The sequence below is a fragment of the Physeter macrocephalus genome, chromosome 11, assembly GCF_002837175.3.
Source record: "Physeter macrocephalus isolate SW-GA chromosome 11, ASM283717v5, whole genome shotgun sequence".
NCBI classification, from domain to species: domain Eukaryota; kingdom Metazoa; phylum Chordata; class Mammalia; order Artiodactyla; family Physeteridae; genus Physeter; species Physeter macrocephalus.
Genome location: NC_041224.1, coordinates 148798956 through 148820690, shown reverse-complemented (window position 1 = coordinate 148820690; position 21735 = coordinate 148798956). Strand labels below are relative to the sequence as shown.

General features: G+C 37.1%; 1 protein-coding gene across 1 annotated transcript in view; it reads right to left on the bottom strand.

Annotated features, from left to right (window-relative positions):
- The window catches only part of RAD51B (RAD51 paralog B), a 334908-nt gene that overhangs the window by 263263 nt on the left and 49910 nt on the right, over positions 1-21735 (bottom strand). Inside the window, exons 6-7 of the mRNA XM_055088495.1 lie at positions 19961-20080; positions 17863-18046 (exon numbers count right to left, since the gene is read on the bottom strand). Coding sequence (XP_054944470.1) covers positions 17863-18046; positions 19961-20080 — 304 coding nt within the window. The remainder of the gene's footprint in view (positions 1-17862; positions 18047-19960; positions 20081-21735) is intronic.

The window sequence follows — 21735 nt, the reverse complement described above, 5'->3', positions numbered from 1 at the left end:
CTGTTTGTTTATTCTTTAATTCTTCTAGGTCTTTGTTAAACATTTCTTTCATCTTCTCGATCTTTGCCTCCATTCTTTTTCCGAGGTCCTGGATCATCTTCACTATCATTATTCTTAATTCTTTTTCTGGAAGGTTGCCTATCTCTACTTCCTTTGGTTGTTTTTCTGGGATTTTTATCTTGTTCCTTCATCTGGTACATAGCCCTCTGCCTTTTCATTTTGTGTATCTTTCTATGAATGTGGTTTTTGTTTCACAGGCTGCAGGATTGTAGTTCTTCTTGCTTCTGCTGTCTGCCCTCTGGTGGATGAGGCTATCTAAGAGGCTTGTGCAGGTTTCCTGATGGAAGGGACTGGTGGTGGGTAGAGCTGGCTGTTGCTCTGGTGGGCAGAGCTCAGTAAAACTTTAATCTGCTTGCCTGCTGATGGGTGGGGCTGGATCCCCTCCCTGTTGGTTGTTTGGTCTGAGGTGACCCAACCCTGGAGCCTTCCCTGGGCTGTTTTGTGGGGCTAATGGCGGATTCTGGGAGGGCTTACGCCAAGGAGTACTTCCCAGAACTTCTGCTGCCAGTGTCCTTGTCCTCACAGTGAGACACAGCCACCCCCTGCCTCTGCAGGAGACCCTCCAACACTAGCAGGTAGGTCTGGTTCAGTCTCTATGGGGTCGCTGCTCCTTCCCCTGGGTCCTGATGCACACAATACTTTGTGTGTGCCCTCCAAGAGTGGAGTCTCTGTTTACCCCAGTCCTGTCAAAGTCCTGCAATCAAATCCCGCTAGCCTTCAAAGTCTGATTCTCTAGGAATTCCTCCTCCCGTTGCCGGACCCACAGGTTCGGAAGCCTGACGTGGGGCTCAGAACTTTCACTACAGTGGGTGGTCAGTCATTCTTCTTAAGTCCACTCTCAACAATGTGTACAAAACTCTGTGCTAGGCACTATGAGATCATAATGATGAATAAAACATAGTCTTTGCCCTTAAGGCATCTATAAATAAGTTAATTGTAGGAGACAGATAGCTTTCTGTGTATAATGGAGAATGAAATAAGTACCTTGTCTACTGTTCTTTTTCTGTTTCTAACAGATTTGTAAATACCATGGTACCCCCTTCTCTGTCCTTTATTTGGGACTACAGATTACACAGAGAGAAATAAAGGGAGGTAGCATAGATCTTCATAGGCTCCAGCTAAATTCTGTCATGTCTAACCTTGACCCTTACTGTCCATTCTCATTCAGAAAGAGAGTGCTCTTTTGGAGACAGGTAGTCGTTAAACTGATAAAGTATAAGCATAATTCCAAAGTTGAATTGGTAGGAAAAAGTTAGAGATGAAAGCAAGTTGCAGCTCTTAGATTTTAGTGTTACTTTGCATATATTACACAGTGCCTTGATATGTTTGTAAAATTTTCCAATTGAGAATCTTAAGGTTGTGGCTGAGTGGCAAACTTCAATTCTCAAGTCAGAACAGAGATGCAGAGAAATGAGGTGTTTTATCCAAGACTGCTCAAGAAGTATTTGCATAATTGAATACTATCACTTGCTACTTCTCTCTTGGATTATTATTGCAATGTATTAATTGGTCTGCCTATCTCTTTTTCTGTCTAGGTACCTACATAATTTTCCCAAAGTATATCTCTGATCTCATCCTCTGATTAGAAGCATTGCATGGCACCATCTTTTTTATGGAATAAATCTACTAGACTATCATCACTATGAGGGCAGAGAACTTAGCTGTTCTGTTCACACTTGTATCCTTTGCATCTAGGATGGTACGTGGCACAGAATAGTTACACCAATAGTTAACCAATAGTTACACCAATCAGTATTTGGTGCTGGTGCTGATTTTATACAAACAATACATAAGGCAACTTCTAACAGCTAAAAAAGAGGAAATTGACAGTGACACAATAATAGTGGGGGACTTTAACACCTCACTTACACAAATGGACAGATCATCCAAACAGAAAATTAATAAGGAAACACAAGCTTTAAATGACACAGTAGACCAGATAGATTTAATTGATATTTATAGGATATTCCATCCAAAATCAGCAGATTACACTTTCTTCTCAAGTGTGCATGGAACATTCGCCACGATAGATCACATCTTGGGTCACAAATCAAGCCTCAGTAAATTTAAGAAAATTGAAATCATATCAAGCATCTTTTCTGACCACAGCGCTATGAGATCAGAAATGAATTACAGGGAAAAAAAACGTAAAAACACAAACACATGGAGGCTAAACAATATGTTACTCTATAAACAAGCAATCACTGAAGAAATCAAAGAGGAAATCAAAAATTACCTAAAGACAAATGACAATGAAAACACGACAATCCAAAACCTATGGGATGCAGCAAAAGCAGTTTTAAGAGGGAAGTTTAGAGCTATACAAGCCTACCTCAAGAAACAAGAAAAATCTCAAATAAACAATCTAACGTTTTACACCTACAGGAACTAGAGAAAGAAGAACAAGGAAAACCCAAAGTTAGCAGAAGGAAGGAAATCATAAAGATCAGAACAGAAATACATGAAATAGAAACAAAGAAAACAACAGCAAAGATCAATAAAACTAAAAGCTGGTTCTTTGAGAAGATAAGCAAAATTGATAAACCATTACCCAAACTCATCAAGAAAAAGAGGGAGAGGACTCAAATCAATAAAATTAGAAATGAAAAAGGAGAAGTTACAACAGACAGCAGAGAAATACAAAGCATCCTAAGAAACTACTACAAGCACCTCTACGCCAATAAAATGGACAACCTGGAAAAAAATGGACAAATTCTTAGAAAGGTATAACCTCCCAACACTGAACCAGGAAGAAAGAAAAAATATGAACAGACCAATCACAAGTAATGAAATTGAAACTGTGATTAAAAATCTTCCAACAAACAAAAGTCCAGGATCAGATGGCTTCACAGGTGAATTCTATCAAACATTTAGAGAAGAGCTAACACCCATCCTTCTCAAACTCTTCCAAAAAATTGCAAAGGAAGGAACACTCCCAAATTCATTCTATGAGACCACGATCACCCTGATACCAAAACCAGAAAAACACACTACAAAAAAGAAAATAAGAGATCAATATCACTGATGAATATAGATGCAAAAATCCTCAACAAAATACTAGCAAACAGAATCCAACAACACATTAAAAGGATCATACACCATGATCAAGTGAGATTTATCCCAGGGATGCAAGGATTCTTCAATATATGCAAATCAATCAATGTGATACACCATATTAACAAATTGAAGAATAAAAACCATATGATCATCTCAATAGATGCAGAAAAAGCTTTTGACAAAATTCAACACCCATTTATGATAAAAACTCTCCAGAAAGTGGGCATAGAGGGAACCTACCTCATCATAATAAAGGCTATATACGACAAACCCACAGCAAACATCATTCTCAATGGTGAAAAACTGAAAGCATTTCCTCTAAGATCAGGAACAAGACAAGGATGTCCACTCTCACCACTCTTATTTAACATAGTTTTGGAAGTCCCAGCCACGCAATCAGAGAAGAAAAAGAAATAAAACGAATACAAATTGGGAAAGAGGAAGTAAAACTGTCACTGTTTGCAGATGACATGATACTATACATAGAGAATCCTAAAGATGCCACCAGAAAACTACTAGAGCTAATCAATGAATTTGGTAAAGTTGCCAGGATGAAAAAACAACCCTCAAAATGGGATAAAATATTTGCAAATGAATTAACAGACAAAGGATTAATCTCCAAAATATATAAACATCTCATGCAGCTCAATATTAAAGAAACAAACAACCCAATCCAAAAATGGGCAGAAGACCTAAACAGACATTTCTCCAGAGAAGACAAACAAATGGCCAATAAACACATGAAAAAAATATTCAGTATCATTAGTCATTAGGAAAATGTAACTCAAAACACAGTGAGATACCACTTCACATCCACTAGGATGGGTATAATAAAAAAGACAGACAATAACAAGTGTTGGCAAGGATGTAAAGTAATTGGAACCCTCATACACTGCTGGTGGGAATGTAAAATGGTGCAGCTGCTATGGAACACTGATGAAAGAAATTAAAGATGATACCAACAGATGGAGAGAGATACCATGTTCTTGGATTGGAAAAAACAATATTATGAAAATGACTATACTATCCAAAGTAATCTACAGATTCAATGCAATACCTATCAAATTACCAATGGCATTTTTTACGGAACTGGAACAAAAAATCTTAAAATTTGTATGGAGACACAAAAGACCCCGAATAGCCAAAGCAGTCTTGAGGGAAAGAAATGGAGCTGGAGGAATCAGACTCCCTGATTTCAGACTATACTACAAAGCTATACAGTAATCGAGACAATATGGTACTGGTACAAAAACAGAAACATAGATCAATGGAACAAGATAGAAAGCCCAGAGATAAACCCACGCACCTATGGTCAACTATCTATGCCAAAGGAGGCAAGGATATGGAGAAAAGACAGTCTCTTCAATAAGTGGTGCTGGGATAACTGGACAGCTACATGTAAAAGAATGAAATTAGAACACTCCCTAACACCATACACAAAAATAAACTCAAAATGGATTCGAGACCTAAATGTAAGACCAGACACTATAAAACTCTTAGAGGAAAACATAGGAAATAGACATTTCTCCAAAGAAGACATACAGATGGCCAAGAGACACATGAAAAGCTGCTCAACATCACTAATTATTAGAGAAATGCAAATCAAAACTACAATGAGGGGCTTGCCTGGTGGTGCAGTGGTTGAGAGTCCACCTGCCGATGCAGGGGACATGGGTTCGTGCCCTGGTCCGGGAAGATCCCACATGCCGTGGAGTGGCTGGGCCCATGAGCCATGGCCACTGAGGCTGCGCGTCTGGAGCCTGCGCTCCGCAACGGGAGAAGCCACACAGTGAGAGGCCCACGTACCGCAAAAAAAAAAAAAAAAAAACTACAATGAGGTATCACCTCACACCAGTTAGAATGGGCATCATCAGAAAATCTACAAGCAACAAATGCTGGAGAGGGTGTGGACAAAACGGAACCCTCTTGCACTGTTGATGGGAATGTAAATTGACACAGGCACTATGGAGAACAGTATGGAGGTGGCTTAAAAAACTAAAAATAGAATTACCATATGACCCAGCAATCCCACTACCAGGCATATACCCAGAGAAAACCATAATTCAAAAAGACACATGCACTCCAATGTTCACTGCAGCACTATTTACAATAGCCAGGTCATGGAAGCAACCTAGGGGGGGGGGTGGGGGTGGGATGAATTGGGAGGTTGGGATTGACATGTATACACTGATGTGTATAAAATTTATGACTAATAAGCATCTGCTGTATAAAAAAATAAATTAAATTAAATGCCAAAAAAACACCTTAAATTACATGCTTACACTGAATTCATATCACAAATATAATGCTGAGCAAAAGAAGCCAGACACACGCAAAGTATTTACTAAATGATTCCATTTATTAAATTTCAAAGATACATAGAACTTACCTCTGGTGTTGTAAGAAGTCAGGATATTGGTTACCCTTGATTAGAAGGGGGACATGAGGGCTTCTGGGGTAATGGTATGTTTCTTGATCTGACTATACAATGTGCTCAGTTTGTGAACATTTATTGACTTATACATTTATAATTTGTGTACTTCTCTGTATTAGTATTATGTTTCAATAAAGTCTGTGTTAAAAAGATTAAAAAAAAAATTCAACATCCATTTATGATAAAAACTCTCTAGAAAGTGGGCATAAAGGGAACCCAGTTCAACATAATAAAGCCCATATGTGACAAACCCACAGCTAACATCGTATTCAATGGTGAAAAGCTGAAAGCACTTCCTTTAAAAAAAAAAAAGAAGAGTAACTGAGATCCAAAGAATGAGTGAACCAGGTATAGGAGGGTTAGGCAGTAACAGCAACCATCAACAAAACAGCTAGAAGGGGATACAGCCATAAGACATGATTTTTCCTTTGAGGTGCTTGCAGCCTTCTGAGGAAAAACAGAAAAAAACAGGAGGAGAGAGATAAAATATGCCAAGCACCTGGAATGAGGAAACTACTAAAGTTAATGATTAATGGCTACCTCTTACTGAATGTGTCAAACATTGTACAAAGAACATTACAGACATTGTCTCATTTAATCCTCACCCCCCTATGAGTCAGATATCATTATCCCCATTTTTCAAATGGGAAACTAAGAGTTGGAACTAGGATAAATAATTTACTCAAGGTCATAAACGTAGCAAACAATGAAGCTATGATTCAAACCCACACCTAACTCCAAAGCCAGTACTCTTAACCACCCAGAATCAGGGTAGATAGCATTGAAGATGATGGGAATTAATCTGATGATGGTACTTAATATATATTGAAAATGGAGCCAGATAGATTTGCTGAAAGATGAAGAGCAGCATTTAAATTGAAGAGGTATTAGATAATATCTACAGGACCAGACAACTAAATGGAAGAGATCCAGTGCATCAAATAGAAGTCCTCTTCCAGCCCCTGTTTTCCTTCTCCAAATGCAACGAATGGAGTTTCTTAATGAGCTTCCAGAGCCAATTTATGAACATAAAAGAACCCCAACACACTCTCTTTTTTTAACTTTTTATTTTGAAATAATTTTAGATTCACCAAATAGTTGCAAAAAGAGTACAGGGAGTTCCTATATGCTCTTCACCCAGCTTCTCCTAATGTTAACATCTTATATAATCATAGTACAATTATCAAAACCAATAAATTAAGGTTGATGCAATACTAATAACTAAATTTTGCCGGTTTTGAGCAATTTAGTTAAGCTCCCATAAACATTCTTGCACCTATCTATTGATGCCCCTGTGTGTCAGGGGTCTCTAACACCACTTTCTGGCTCAGTGATTCACTGAAAGGACTCACAGGAATCAGAAAAGTTCTTACACTCAGTTATGGTTTAGTACAGCAAAAGGATACAGACTGATATAAGCAAAGAGGAAGAGGATGAGCAAAGCCCAAGAGAAACAAGGTACCAGTTTCCAAGTGTCATCCCACAGTGGAGTTGCATGGACGTGTTTAATTCTCCCAGCAATGATGTGTGACAACACGTGTGAAGCAAAGCCCACCAGGAAAGCTCACCCAAGTTCTGGTGTCCAGAGTTTTTACTGGGAGTCAGTCACATACCATGCAGGGCCTGCATGACTGACCTTAGCTACTGAGATTCTACTCCCCAGAGCCAAATAGGTGTTCTCCATAAATCACATTGTTTGTATAAACTACCTGATTCAACTGGTATTGTGTGGACTAAGGCATCAGGCATACAAAAACACTCTTATTAAGCAAAATATTCCAAAGGCTCTGAGTTCATTTCCCAGGAGGAGCTGGCAGTCCTGAAGATAAGACTTCCTTGGGAATATGCTGGGTTTGAGCAACCCACCCCAGCTGAGTTAATCCTTTCCTACACAACCTGTGAATACATTTCTGGGTTATCTCATTCATTTTAACAACATCACAGTATTCCATTGTATGGATGTTCCACCAGTAATTTAGCCAATCACCCACTCATTAATCTTAAGTTGTTTCTAGCTTTTTGCTCTAGTCAACAATAAATACAGGGACTTGGGACTTCCCTGGTGGCACAGTGGTTAAGAATCCGCCTTCCAATGCAGGGGACACGGGTTCCAGCCCTGGTCCAGGAAGATCCCACATGCCGCGGAGCAACTAAGCCCGTGCGCCACAACTACTGAGCCTGTGCTCTAGAGCCCACAAGCCACAACTACTGAGCCCACATGCCACAACTACTGAAGCCTGTGCACCTAGAGCCTGTGCTCCCCAACAAGAGAAGCCACTGCAATGAGAAACCTGCGCACCGCGAGGAAGAGTAGCCCCCACTCGCCGCAACTAGAGAAAGCCCGCGCACAGCAACAAAGACCCAACGCAATCAAAAATAAATAAATAAATAATTTTTTTTAAAAAACCAATAAAAACAAAGTTTTATAAATTATAAAGAGTTACACAAAGGAAAGATATAATTTTTCTAGAATTATTCTCACTAACTAATGAAATAAAATAAAGGTTTAGTGTAGTCTATGAGTTTCAGCCACATGAATGAATATAGGGTATCTTTAAGGATAATCTGACTTCAAATGTGAGTTAGCAACAAGGCACTTATGAAAAACAAAAAAAATCTAAAAGATTTTTCTTACCTCACAGAATTCCCACAGTGTTTGCTTTCAGTATGAAAGTAATCAAAGTAAACCAAAAATTATATGATTTCTGAAAAATCATACAGTAACATTACACAACAATAAAATGTAACTCTAGAGTTTTGATGGCTTAGTTACATATATCTAGAGTGTAGGGTTTCTATTTCACAATTAGAGAAACTTCATTAGGCTTTCACAGAAATGCAAGTCCTGAATTTTTACATTTATGACGAGAATAAATGTCAAAATTGGGTTCATACATACCTTTTTCCTCGATCTCATAAGTCATAAACATTCTATTCCAATTTTGTAATTAACAAAACTTTAATTATTTTAAACACATTGGCCTAGCTTCCTATCTTTTTAAATTTTCAATATTTATTAGTATCTAAGATAAGTCATAATCCTGTAAGTTAAACCCACTTTGCATGATGGGACAGCTAAAAGTAAAAGAAAAGAAATTCTGGCCCATATGAAATTTACCATTAAACTGAGAAAAAAAAATTTTTATGCTTTTGTCAAATAATAATAAAAAGTTTAACCTTGTAATATTTGCCTCACTCAAAACAAAAACAAAGTTTCCACTTGCCAAAGATTTTAAACCCTTATGTCCTTAAAATATGATAGTAGGGAATATACATTTTAATTCATTTTTCTAAACAGCTTTAAATATTTTATGAGCATTAATATTTCAAAAGAAATCACATTATGCAATAAATTAGAGCAATGCATTTTCTCAAAAAACATACAATCAAGAACAGAGAGAAACAAGAGAAAATCAAGAACACAGATGGCAACAAGAGAAAAACCTGTCAAAACCACATCTCAGTAAAATAATTTGGATTTTAACAACTTTCAATGAAAATAAGACTTTTCCTTCTTAGAATGTTTAAATAGTATATTCAAACTTTTCGTGGTATACCAGTTTTCTAAATATTGGTAACTGGTACTAGTTCCCTTACAGCAGAAAACATTTGCACAATATCAAGAAATGAAGGTAAAAGAAGATACAGGGGAAAGAGACAGGAAACTTCAGTGCTCCTCATATACCAACAACTGAAGTTACCTTGTTGAAAATTTTCTGAAACAGTAAAAATTTAGATCTTGGCATTTTGTGCATTTTTTTGGTATTTGTACGGGCCCATTCAAGATACATTGGAAGCATTTTCAAAGAAGCACCACCATCATTCTGCAGATCTCAGAAAAAAAGAGAATCCTACTACTGTAGGAAAAAATCTCAGAACTGGCACCCAAAAGATCTTACATTCTACCCATTCATCTGCCCTCTCCTATGCTAAAAATAGGAGAACAAGTAAGGTCACCTCTCAGCCTCAGTGTCATCTATAAAATGAAGGGGCTAATCTAAATGATCTTTAAGGTCTTTTTTGGCAAGAAAATCTCATTATTTTAACCTAATACATAATTAACAATATGTATAATAACTGTTTTGTATGATATTTAGAAATCAATGATAACAAGCAACATAAATAACCATAACCACAATTTATTTTATACAGGTAATATTTAAATTCCTCTCTTATTTATTTTCATTAATTATAAATAGTTTTAGAGCCTACTGTTTTTTCTAGTACTAGCATGGACACACTTTAAAAAGACAAAGGTCTTCTATAATGGAAAAAATCTGAAAAAGAATATATACATATATGTATATGTATAACTGAATCACTTTGCTGTACAGTTGAAATAAACATTGTCAATTAACTATACTTCAATTAAAAAAAAAAAAAAGACAATGGTTTTCCATCCTACATCCCAATAGCAGAGTGTCCCTTAAACTTCCCCCACAAAATTCAGGAAAAAACTTCTACAAGACTAGTACAACTGTGTTTCTCAAACTGTAGTCGGTGAACATATTCAAAGTTTTGTAAATTGTCTCTGAGAACTTTTAAATTTTATATTTCCATGTCAATGATAGCCTCAAAATATTAGTATAGGCATTTTATAATTAAAAACTGCCAACAGATATTAATGTGTATTTTCAATCAAGTGATGTCAAGTGGTACAACTTTAATTGTCAGAGACTAATAAGAAAAAAGTAATGGCAGAATTCAACCGTAAATGCATTCATGCCCAGGTAAGGGCCAAATGATGTGACCCTTCCCAAACAGAAGAAGGTTTTGTAGTAGTTCAAAGATGAGTGATCACATGAACTACAGTAAATACACACACACACACACACACACACCCCCCCACGCGCGCGCACACATATAATTCAAAAGAAGCTATGCTATAAGTTATTTATGTTGCAAGTAATAATTTAATTTAGCAAATGATCATCTATAACATTAGAATAATTACTTTGAATAGTATTGTTTATTCAATACAACCCACTTTTATGGTTTCATAAGTATGATTTAATATGAAGAGTTATTAGCTAGTTTTATAATTCTATATATTTCTGTTATATTATAATAAATCTGAAGTCAGAAATGGGGGTTAAGAGCATATCACTTGCATTTAAAAGGGGCCAAGGCCGGGCTTCCCTGGTGGGGCAGTGGTTGAGAGTCCGCCTGCCGATGCAGGGGATACGGGTTCGAGCCCCGGTCTGGGAAGATCTCACGTGCCGCGGAGTGGCTGGGCCCGTGAGCCATGGCTGCTGAGCCTGCGCGTCCGGAGCCTGTGCTCCGCAACGGGAGAGGCCACAGCAGAGAGAGGGCCGCGTACCGCAAAAAAAATAAAAAATAAAATAAAAGGGGCCAATGCCTTAAACTAGTTTGAGAAAACACTGCTTTATGAGCAGACTGCTCTCGTACCCTTCCTCCAAATTCCTTAATCTACTGGTAGCGCCAGCCCTGGGTCCAAGGCTAGGGAGAAAAGAGAAGGGTTCAGATCAGGGGATGGCAAATTGTGGCCCATGGCCCTCCATCTGGTTTTGTAAACAAGGTTTTATTGAACTATAACCATACCCATTCGTTTACAAATTGTTTATGGCTACTTTTATGCTACCATGGCTGAGTTGAGTAGTTACCACAGAGATATTAGGGCCCACAAAGCCTAAAATATTACTATCTGGCTCTTCACAGAAGTTTACTGACCTTTGGCACAGTGAGCTAACAGGGCAAAATGAGTATGGGCTCACTGGCATCTGAAAGTCCTGGAGCAAACAAGTGGGAAACAAAGTATTACTGTTTCTAGAAGGAAATAAGACAATAAGATTCTCTGATTTATAAAAGGAAGGTGTTAAATATTAGATATAAGGGCTCCTTACAGCTTTTTTTATTTATTTAGCTGTATATGAGGCTCTGTGCTAAGTATATTTAATTCAAAAGAACAACCAATTACTACTATAAGGGAAATACTTTTTTTTTAAAGTACTATCCTCTTTTCCAAGGATCTACTGAAAAATGGGCACTAGCCCACTGTTTTAAAGTTGGGCATTACTGGACTTCCCTGGTAGCACAGTGGTTAAGAATCCGCCTGCCAATGTAGGGGACACGGGTTTGATCCCTGGTCTGGGAAGGTCCCACATGCCACGGAGCAACTAAGCCTGTGTGCCACAACTACTGAGCTCGAGCGCCACAACTACTGAAGCCCACGTGCTTAGAGCCTGTGCCCCACAGCAAGAGAAGCCACCACAATGAGAAGCCCACGCACTGCAACGAAGAGTAGCCCCCGTTTGTCGCAACTAGAGAAAGCCCACGTGCAGCAACACAGACCCAACACAGCCAAATATAAAATAAATAAATAAATTTATTTTTAAAATAAATAAATAAAAATAAAGTTGGGTATTATTACTCTTACTTTACACATTAGGAAACTGAAAAACAGAAAAGTAATTAAGTTATAGTTATACAGGTAGTAAATGGAGGAGTCTGAATTCTAACCCAGATCTGTTTGGGTTGTTTCTGGTGTTTGGTGATTATGAATTACACTACTAAAAACATTTTCAGATTTTTGCATGATATATATCATTTATTAGGGTAAAAAAAATACCTAGGAGAAAGATTGCTCAGTCATATAGTTAAAGTAGATGTTTAACTTTACAAGAAACTGTCAAAATGTTTTCCAAGGTGGCAATACCATTTACCATTTCCGTCAGCATGTAGGAGAATTCAAGCTGCTCCGTATCCATGTATCCTTGTCAGTATTTGGTATTGTCAGGGTTTTTGCTTTTGTTTTTTGAACCGTTCTAATAGGTGTATAGTAGTATTTCACTGTGATTTTACTTTGCATTTCCCTAATGACTAATAATTTTGAGCAATTATTTGCCACCTGTTTATCTTCTTTGCTGAAGTGTTTATCCAAATCTTTTGCCCATTTTTCTGCCCACTTTAAAAATTAGATTGTTACTGAGTTTTCATAGTCCTTTATATTTCTAGTTACCAGTCCCTTAACATATGAGTTGCACAAATATTATCTCCCAGTCTGTGGCTTGTTTTTTCATCTTCTTAAGTATCTTCAAAGAATAGAAATGTTAATTTTTTATGGTTCTTTTTTTAAAAATAAATTTATTTATTTTTGGCTGCATTGGGCCTTCATTGCTGTGTGTGGGCTTTCTCTAGTTGTGGCGAGCAGGGGCTACTCTTCATTGCGGCATGCAGACTTCTCATTGTGGTGGCTTCTTTTGTTACAGAGCACGGGCTCTAGGCACGTGGGATTCAGTAGTTGTGGCACGTGGGCTCAGTAGTTGTGGCTCGCAGGCTCTGGAGCACAGGCTTAGTAGTTGTGCTGCACGGGCTTAGTTGCTCTGCGGCATGTGGGATCTTCCCGGACCAGGGCTCAAACCCGTGTCCCCTGCATCGGCAGGTGGATTCTTAACCACTGCGCCGCCAGGGAAGTCCCTGGTGCATATTTTTAATGTCATTTAAGAAATCTTTGCCTGGCCCAAGGCCACAAATATTTTCTCCCATGTTTTTCTTCCAGAAGTTTTATAGTTTTAGATTTTATGTTACAGTGTGTAAACCATTTTGAGTTGGGTTTCTATAATAGTGCAAGTCAAGATTTGTTTGTTTTTTACATATGGATATCCAATGGTTCTAGCACAATTTGTTGACAAACTATCCCTTTTCCATTGAATTACCGTAGCATCTTTGTTCAAAATTAACTGACTGTAAATCTATGGATTTATTTCTGCACTCTCTATTCTGCTCCATTGATCTGGTGTCAATCGTATCACCAATACAACACTGTCTTAATTATTGTGGCTTTCTAGTAAGTCTTAAAATCAGGGAGTGTGAGTCTTCTAACTATACTTTCCTTTTAATAAATTGTTCTAACTGTTCTCTATCTTTTGCTTTTCTAAATAAATTTCACAGTCACATTGTTGATTTCTACCCAAAAGCCTACTGGGATTTCGATTGGGATTGTGTATTGAATATATAGAGCAATTCTCACTTGGAGAATTTTTTTTCTAATCTATGATACATTTTATTTTTTAATTTTTTATTAATTTTTATTGGAGTGTGGTTGCTTTACAATGTTGTGTTAGCCTCCACTGCACAACAAAATGAATCAGCCATACACGTACAGAGTTACTGAGTTTTCATAGTCCTTTATATTTCTAGTTACCAGTCCCTTAACATATGAGTTGCACAAATATTATCTCCCAGTCTGTGGCTTGTTTTTTCATCTTCTTAAGTATCTTCAAAGAATAGAAATGTTAATTTTTTATGGTTCTTTTTTTAAAAATAAATTTATTTATTTTTGGCTGCATTGGGCCTTCATTGCTGTGTGTGGGCTTTCTCTAGTTGTGGCGAGCAGGGGCTACTCTTCATTGCGGCATGCAGACTTCTCATTGTGGTGGCTTCTTTTGTTACAGAGCACGGGCTCTAGGCACGTGGGATTCAGTAGTTGTGGCACGTGGGCTCAGTAGTTGTGGCTCGCAGGCTCTGGAGCACAGGCTTAGTAGTTGTGCTGCACGGGCTTAGTTGCTCTGCGGCATGTGGGATCTTCCCGGACCAGGGCTCAAACCCGTGTCCCCTGCATCGGCAGGTGGATTCTTAACCACTGCGCCGCCAGGGAAGTCCCTGGTGCATATTTTTAATGTCATTTAAGAAATCTTTGCCTGGCCCAAGGCCACAAATATTTTCTCCCATGTTTTTCTTCCAGAAGTTTTATAGTTTTAGATTTTATGTTACAGTGTGTAAACCATTTTGAGTTGGGTTTCTATAATAGTGCAAGTCAAGATTTGTTTGTTTTTTACATATGGATATCCAATGGTTCTAGCACAATTTGTTGACAAACTATCCCTTTTCCATTGAATTACCGTAGCATCTTTGTTCAAAATTAACTGACTGTAAATCTATGGATTTATTTCTGCACTCTCTATTCTGCTCCATTGATCTGGTGTCAATCGTATCACCAATACAACACTGTCTTAATTATTGTGGCTTTCTAGTAAGTCTTAAAATCAGGGAGTGTGAGTCTTCTAACTATACTTTCCTTTTAATAAATTGTTCTAACTGTTCTCTATCTTTTGCTTTTCTAAATAAATTTCACAGTCACATTGTTGATTTCTACCCAAAAGCCTACTGGGATTTCGATTGGGATTGTGTATTGAATATATAGAGCAATTCTCACTTGGAGAATTTTTTTTCTAATCTATGATACATTTTATTTTTTAATTTTTTATTAATTTTTATTGGAGTATAGTTGCTTTACAATGCTGGGTTTACTTGGAGAATTTTTGATGCAAAACCCTGGACACAAAACCCACGGATAAGGAGGATAACCATTTTATATAAGGGACTTGAACATCTGCAGATTTTGGTATCTGCAGGGGTCCTGGAAGCAAGCCTCTGCAGATACTGAGGGACAACTGTACATACCATACACAAATATATACACAATGTGCCAATCGAAATTAAATACAAATTATATTTTAAGCTTTTTTCCCACATTTTAAAAGCACTGAAAGTTCACTGTAGAGAAATATTTAAATTCAATGAAGTACTCAACCCACAGCCAAGTTGGTTTTACTCTTTACTCTCATTTGAATGAAGATATCTAGAGTGTATCAAAATGCCAGGCATCCTGGCCCTATCCACCATCTCAGATCCACAGCCAAAGAACAGGCTGGAATGCTTGGCTTTCTACCCAATCTTCAGAGGCCATCAGACATTCACTTACCACAGTTTTAGTAAACTGAGATAAATCTCTTCTAATTCCTGGCTCAGTGATACTATCTAGATCTCTAAAGCCTTTTCCAAGTTTAAGAATCTTAAGAATTCTTTTTCTTCCTATAAGACACCAGTGTGAACTGAGTCCAGCTCCCATATGATAAGATTCTGCCATCTAAAGTTATATTTTATTACTATTATAAATAGTAAACAATATTAAAGATAGGATCAAAGTAGAGATAAAAGCAAATAATAAAATTTAAGTTCAGTATAAACATACATAAGATTAAATCAAGTCTAAGAAGAAAAGCAGAATCTAAATTCATACATTCAAAAACATTTACTGAGTGCCAACTGTGTGTTAGGCACTATTCCTGGTACTGAGAATAAAGCCATGAACAAAGTAGACGGAATCCCTTTAACCAAACTATGGGGTGGTGGGGACACACAAACAATAAACATAAATATATAATGCTAGAGGGTGAAAACTATGATGGAGGAACATAAAGCATAATAAGAGACATGGAGAGGCAGGGAGTGTGGTTAATACTTATATGGCCAGGGAAGCCCTCACTAATAACAGGAGACAATATGGATAATGGATAGAGAGGAGGGATACTCCAGGCTGAGGAACAGCAAACACTTCTTGGGGAAGGAATGTTTGTTGGCACGTTTAAGTACCAGGAAGCCGTAAGGTTTGCTAATTTGAAAGGTATAATGAACCAGAAAACAACACATCTTTCAAGGCATTTACTTCCATATGAAGCCACCTATTCGAAGTATAGCATAAAAGCTTAAAAGTTTATGATTTTCCGTTTAAGTGAGGTAATTAGGCTAGGAAAATTCTGAGATTTCCTAAAGGAAGTATTTTTCAAAAGCCTTCTAAAACCAATACTGATTTGTCAGAAAAACCAATACCATACTGTGTTACATAAGTACATGTTATATTCTGCATTTACCTCTGAACAGAAAAACAAAGGCAAAGACAGAAGGATATGGAGATACTAAGTACCTATTCTTTCAGAGGGCTCTATTAAAAACAAAGAAAAGCAGAGCCCCTTTCTCACTCAGGAAAATAAATAATTACCTCAGAAAAAACTGAAATACATTAGCCTACAATTACAATTTAAAAGCAAACAGGGACTTGACTGGTGGTGCAGTGGATAAGACTCCGCACTGCCAATGCAGGAGGCCCAGGTTCCATCCCTGGTCAGGGAACTAGATCCCACATGCGTGCCGCAACTAAGAGTTGGCATGCCGCAACTAAGGAGCCCGCCTGCCACAACTAAGACCCAGCGCAACCAAATAAATAAATAAATATTTTAAATAAATAAAAACAAACAAATATAACTTCTAAAAAGTGAATTTTCATATTTTACACAAGATTAAGTCAGACAACAATATGAATAAAATAAACATATATACTTAACTTTTCCACTCAATCAAGTAACTCTATAAAATATTTTTAAATTCCCTTATTCTCCTTGACCAGGGAAAATATGGATTTGAATTTGTCCTTTTAAGCAACTATAATAAAATTTAAAAGATAAGCATCATCCAAGATAAGCTTTACAGTACTCGATTCACCAGGAATTATACCATATAATCCAACAAAATATGAATTTAAAAGCCATTAAAACGTAGAACTTTTTGAATGCCACATTTTCTCCCTCGACTTCTTGCTTAGGTATATAAATCTCAAAGGCTATGTGGTAGTTTCCACTAACAGTACATATTCTCTATGTTACAAAGATCCAAGGTTTTAATTTTCCAAACAAATCTAAAAATTATAAAATCATCACTAAATTTTATCTCAGTTTAAGGAATTTTCCTATCTTCTGTTGAGATGATGCATGTCTAAAATTGAAAAGCCTGACAATGCTAAATGTTGGTGAGACATCAGAGCAAGTTGCACTCTCCCACACACCGCTAACGGGAATATAACTTAGTACTCATAGCTTACCCACCACAAACCCTTGCAATACACCTCATCTTCAGATTTCCTGATCACAATTCTCACTACTGAAAGTCATGCCAAGAGTAATTTTTCAAGTTTTCCTTACTTACGCTTTCATTACTATCACTCCAAACACCCTAAAAAATCAACCTCTGGCTTTTGAAGCAAACCAAATCCTATGGTGTACAAAACAGCACTGAACACAATAACAATATCTAAACCTTAAATACTTATAAAACTGACAACTTCCGCCATAAAAAAAAAAGCTGTATAGGAATAGACACAGGCAATTTCATGGAGTTTTAATACTTATTACTTATCTCAGTGTGATAAAAGTAATATAAAAACACGCACAAAGACTAAACAATGAGAGAGAAGAAAAGTACTGACTATAGAAACTTTGGAAAACAATATTTAAATCTTCTTAGGCTCAAATTGTGAAAAGGACGAAATAATCTCAAGAGATGAACAAATTTTAGAAGATGGTGGTATTTGCTATAGCAATTAGACTGTGCTACCATTAAAAAGTCATGTTTTAATTTCCTTTTAATTATATTATTTGATGTTATAAGTTAGTGAAAATATAAAAGAAAGGAAAAAAAGAAAGAAAGAGGAAAAAAATAGAAAAAGAAAAACTTACTGGGATTGAAAATTCCTCAGCCAAATACTTCAAAGAGGCTGCTTCTCTTGCCAAGAACTTGTTCCTTTCTCTCATGTTGCCCTGAAGTTGTGTATCAAACTCCTTTCTTACCACAGAAGCAACAGAGTCGATAATCACAAGTTTAACTCCTTTTGAAATAATTTCTTCTTCCAAGGATTCAATCCTGTAAAAGAAGAATTTATAAAATAGTGGATAACTTTAAGGTATAATTTTTTAAAATAGGGCATGGAAAGGTTAACTACCTTTAAAATAACAAATTATTCTTCCCTAAGTTACAGTAATTATTGCAGATATTCAATAAACATACATTATTTTCAGCTCTTCTGTATATATTACACTCTTTTGGAAATAGGCCAAATGTTTTCATTTAGCTTCACTCCTTGGTTTCCTTTTTTTTTTTTTAAATCAAACATTTACCTAATCTACCTCAAACGTGAAACGTGTCGATATTTATTTCTCTTCTAACAATTTGTATCAACTCAAATGTAGATTTTACTGCTTATCCACTTTTTTAAAAAGTTTATTTATTTATTTATTTTGGCTGTGTGGGTCTTCGTTTCTGTGCGAGGGCTTTCTCTAGTTGCAGCGAGCGGGGGCCACTCTTCATCGAGGTGCACGGGCCTCTCACTGTTGCGGCCTCTCTTGTTGCGGAGCGCAGGCTCAGTAGTTGTGGCTCACGGGTCCAGTTGCTCTGCGGCATGTGGGATCTTCCCAGACCAGGGCTTGAACCCGTGTCTCCTGCATTGGCAGGCAGATTCTCAACCACTGCGCCACCAGGGAAGTCCCCTTGGTTTTCTTATGATACTGCTAAAGCTCCAGTTTAGAGCAAAACTCCTTGCCGTAGCCAGGCTCCAAAATGGTCCCCATTTACTCCCACCTCCTGGTATTCACATCCTTGTGGAGTCCCCTCCCACATTGTACCAGGGTTGTCCTGTGGACCAATAGCATATGACAAAATGACAGTACACCGTTTCTGAAAGTACGTTGTAAAAGACTACAGCATCCATTTGGGCTCCTTCTTACTTGCCCACTCTCTCTCAGAGCACTGGCTCTGGCGGAGGCAAGATACCATTGTGGACCAAAAATGTCCCCTGCCACATCAGTAAAATAAACAAAGGATGTTGAAGCCATCAAGCCATCAGTCACTGCAGCTGCCCTGACTGTGCACCCTGAGGGAATTCAGGATAGAGAAAAGCAAGATACTGGCCCTAGACAGTTAAGGTGCATATCAAATGAATGATTTCAATGAGCCCAGACTCTTGCATCTTCCCATACATAGAAAAGTGCTAAATTCATTAACTCAAGATGTTTGTTTTTTCTTTAATTAACAGTAATTTTTTGATGTTGCAACTACCTTGTTTTTGTTGCAAAAACTCCTATATCCTGGCTTCTCCCTTACCTCTTTGGAGCAGTCCCTCAGAGCTATCTGAGAGGCTGCCTCCTGGGCTTAAGTCCTCAGTATGTCTGCTGAATAAAACATAATTCTCAACTTTTAGGCTGTGCTTTTTTTTTTTTTTTTTTTTTTTTTTTCAGTCAACAACATGCTGTAAGCAGCCCTATGGAGAGACCCACATAGTGAGAACTAGAGGCCTCTCCAGGAAAAAAGGGAGGCCTTCCAGCAACTACATGAATGATTCTGGAATTCTCTAAGATTCTCCAGCCTCAAGTGACCCTTGAGATGACTACAACCCTGGCCAACAGCTTAACTGCAAGCTCTTGAGCAACCGTGAGCCAGAAATACTCAGCTAAGCCATTCCCAGATACCTATCCCTCAAAAACTATGTGAGATAACAGATGTTTACTGTTTTAAGCTGCTAAACTTTGGGGTAATTTGTTAATGGAACAGTAGATAATATACCACTTAATTAGTTAAATCTAAAACATTTTATTCATTTAAAATATTTTTCATTTTTAAAGAAATACTTCAACCAATAGTAGTAAATAAAGAACACCGAAATAATTATTTCTCATAATCCTAATATGTAGGGACTTCTTTTTACTCAGAAGCTGAAAACATGAAAAACAAAAAATAAATCTTCAAAGTATTACTAAAATACCAAAATCTAAGACAGCATACCTTTGTAGAACTTCATCACAGCTGAGTTCCCGATAAAGATGAACTTTACTGCTTGTCAGAAGTAATTTTTCTTCAGTGTTAAAATATCTGGGAAAACGAGATTCTGCTATCTCAACCAGTCTGTGGAGGAAAAAATAGCACAAGCAAAAACAGTCAATATTTTTTTGCCATTTGCAGCAACATGAATGGAGGGCATCATGCTAAGTGAAATGAGTCAGACAGAGAAAGATGAATACTGTATGGTATCACCTATACGTGGAATCTAAAAAAATACAACAAACTAGTGAATATAACAAAAAAGAGGCAGACTCATAGATACAGAGAACAAACTAGTGGTTACCAGTGGGGAGGAGAGGGGAGGGGCAATACAGGGTTGGGGGTGTGGGAGGTTCAAACTACTGGGTTTAAGATAGGCTCGAGAGTATATTGTACAACATGGGGAATGTAGTCAATATTTTGTAATAACTAAATGGAAAGTAACCTTTAAAAATTGTACCAAAAAATTTAAATAAATAAAGATAGTCAATATTTAAGGCCACATAAATTTTACTTAGGAAACTCATAAGCCATAAGTAACACTGGAAAAAAAGCCTTTTCAATAGAGCAGGTATTAAAAAAAAAAAGAGCAGGTATAAGCAAAAGGGTTCATATACAATTATGGAACGTAAGCCCTCGTTTGTAAGCACGAAAAGAGATTACCAGTCAGAGCACAAGCCTAGCAAGGGCTTTTAATCTCATCTAATGCTGAGCAAGCAATATCTCTGAGGTTTAACATAAAAATATATGTTTTTTTAAATGAAAATTTGACTAGCACCATATGTTTAGTAAATAAGTAAAATGCTTTCATTTTCAGAAATGAAATATATTTGAATATAGAATATTATCATTCTAATAATCAGAGATCAGTAAATCTCCATGACTCAGACCAGAAAAATATGTTTTCTCAATTAAAACTTAAATATATACAAAATAAGTGCTATCCAATAGTTCCTTGGTAAACAGGAAACTATTTTCTAAACAAATGGATATGTCCAATATTTCCTTAGTAAACAAAAAATTATTTTCTAAACACTGAATTCCGACCTCAAAGCCAGATCTAATGCATGGGGTAGGCCGAGCATTAGAGAGTGACAAGTTGAAACAGATGCAACTATAATCGTTACTAATACAGGACATGAAGTGGTACTAGAAATTTCAAATATTTCTGGCTAAAAATACAAAAATGTAAATCTTTGAGTGTAATTGTCTCCTATTTAAAATGATACCTTATCAGCCCCATACTTAACCATCCAAGGGTGACTGGGAGGAAGGACTATAAATACTAAAACCGTCCTATATTTTATGTTCCATTTAACAACACAAAAGTATAAAAGAACAGTGTTTTCATTTCTAAATAGTTAATGAGCTCCAAGAAGAGGCTGAGAATGTTAAAGAGATAAAATAAGTTCCTCACATATGCCATACTCAGAAATGAAAGAGAAACTCTAAAACAGGAAAGAAAAAAAAATACAACTGGTTAATAACATTCCTTAAAAAGTATATTTTGAACAATTTGAAAAGAAAAGGCATCATTGGTTTGAACAGGAAGAGGAAAAATTACTTTAGGAGTAAGGAATAGTACCGAAAGTTGTGTAAAAAGTTGAGTACAGGGCTTCCCTGGTGGCGCAGTGGTTGAGAATCCGCCTGCCGATGCAGGGGACACGGGTTCGTGCCCCGGTCCGGGAAGATCCCACATGCCGCGGAGCGGCTGGGCCCGTGAGCCATGGCCGCTGAGC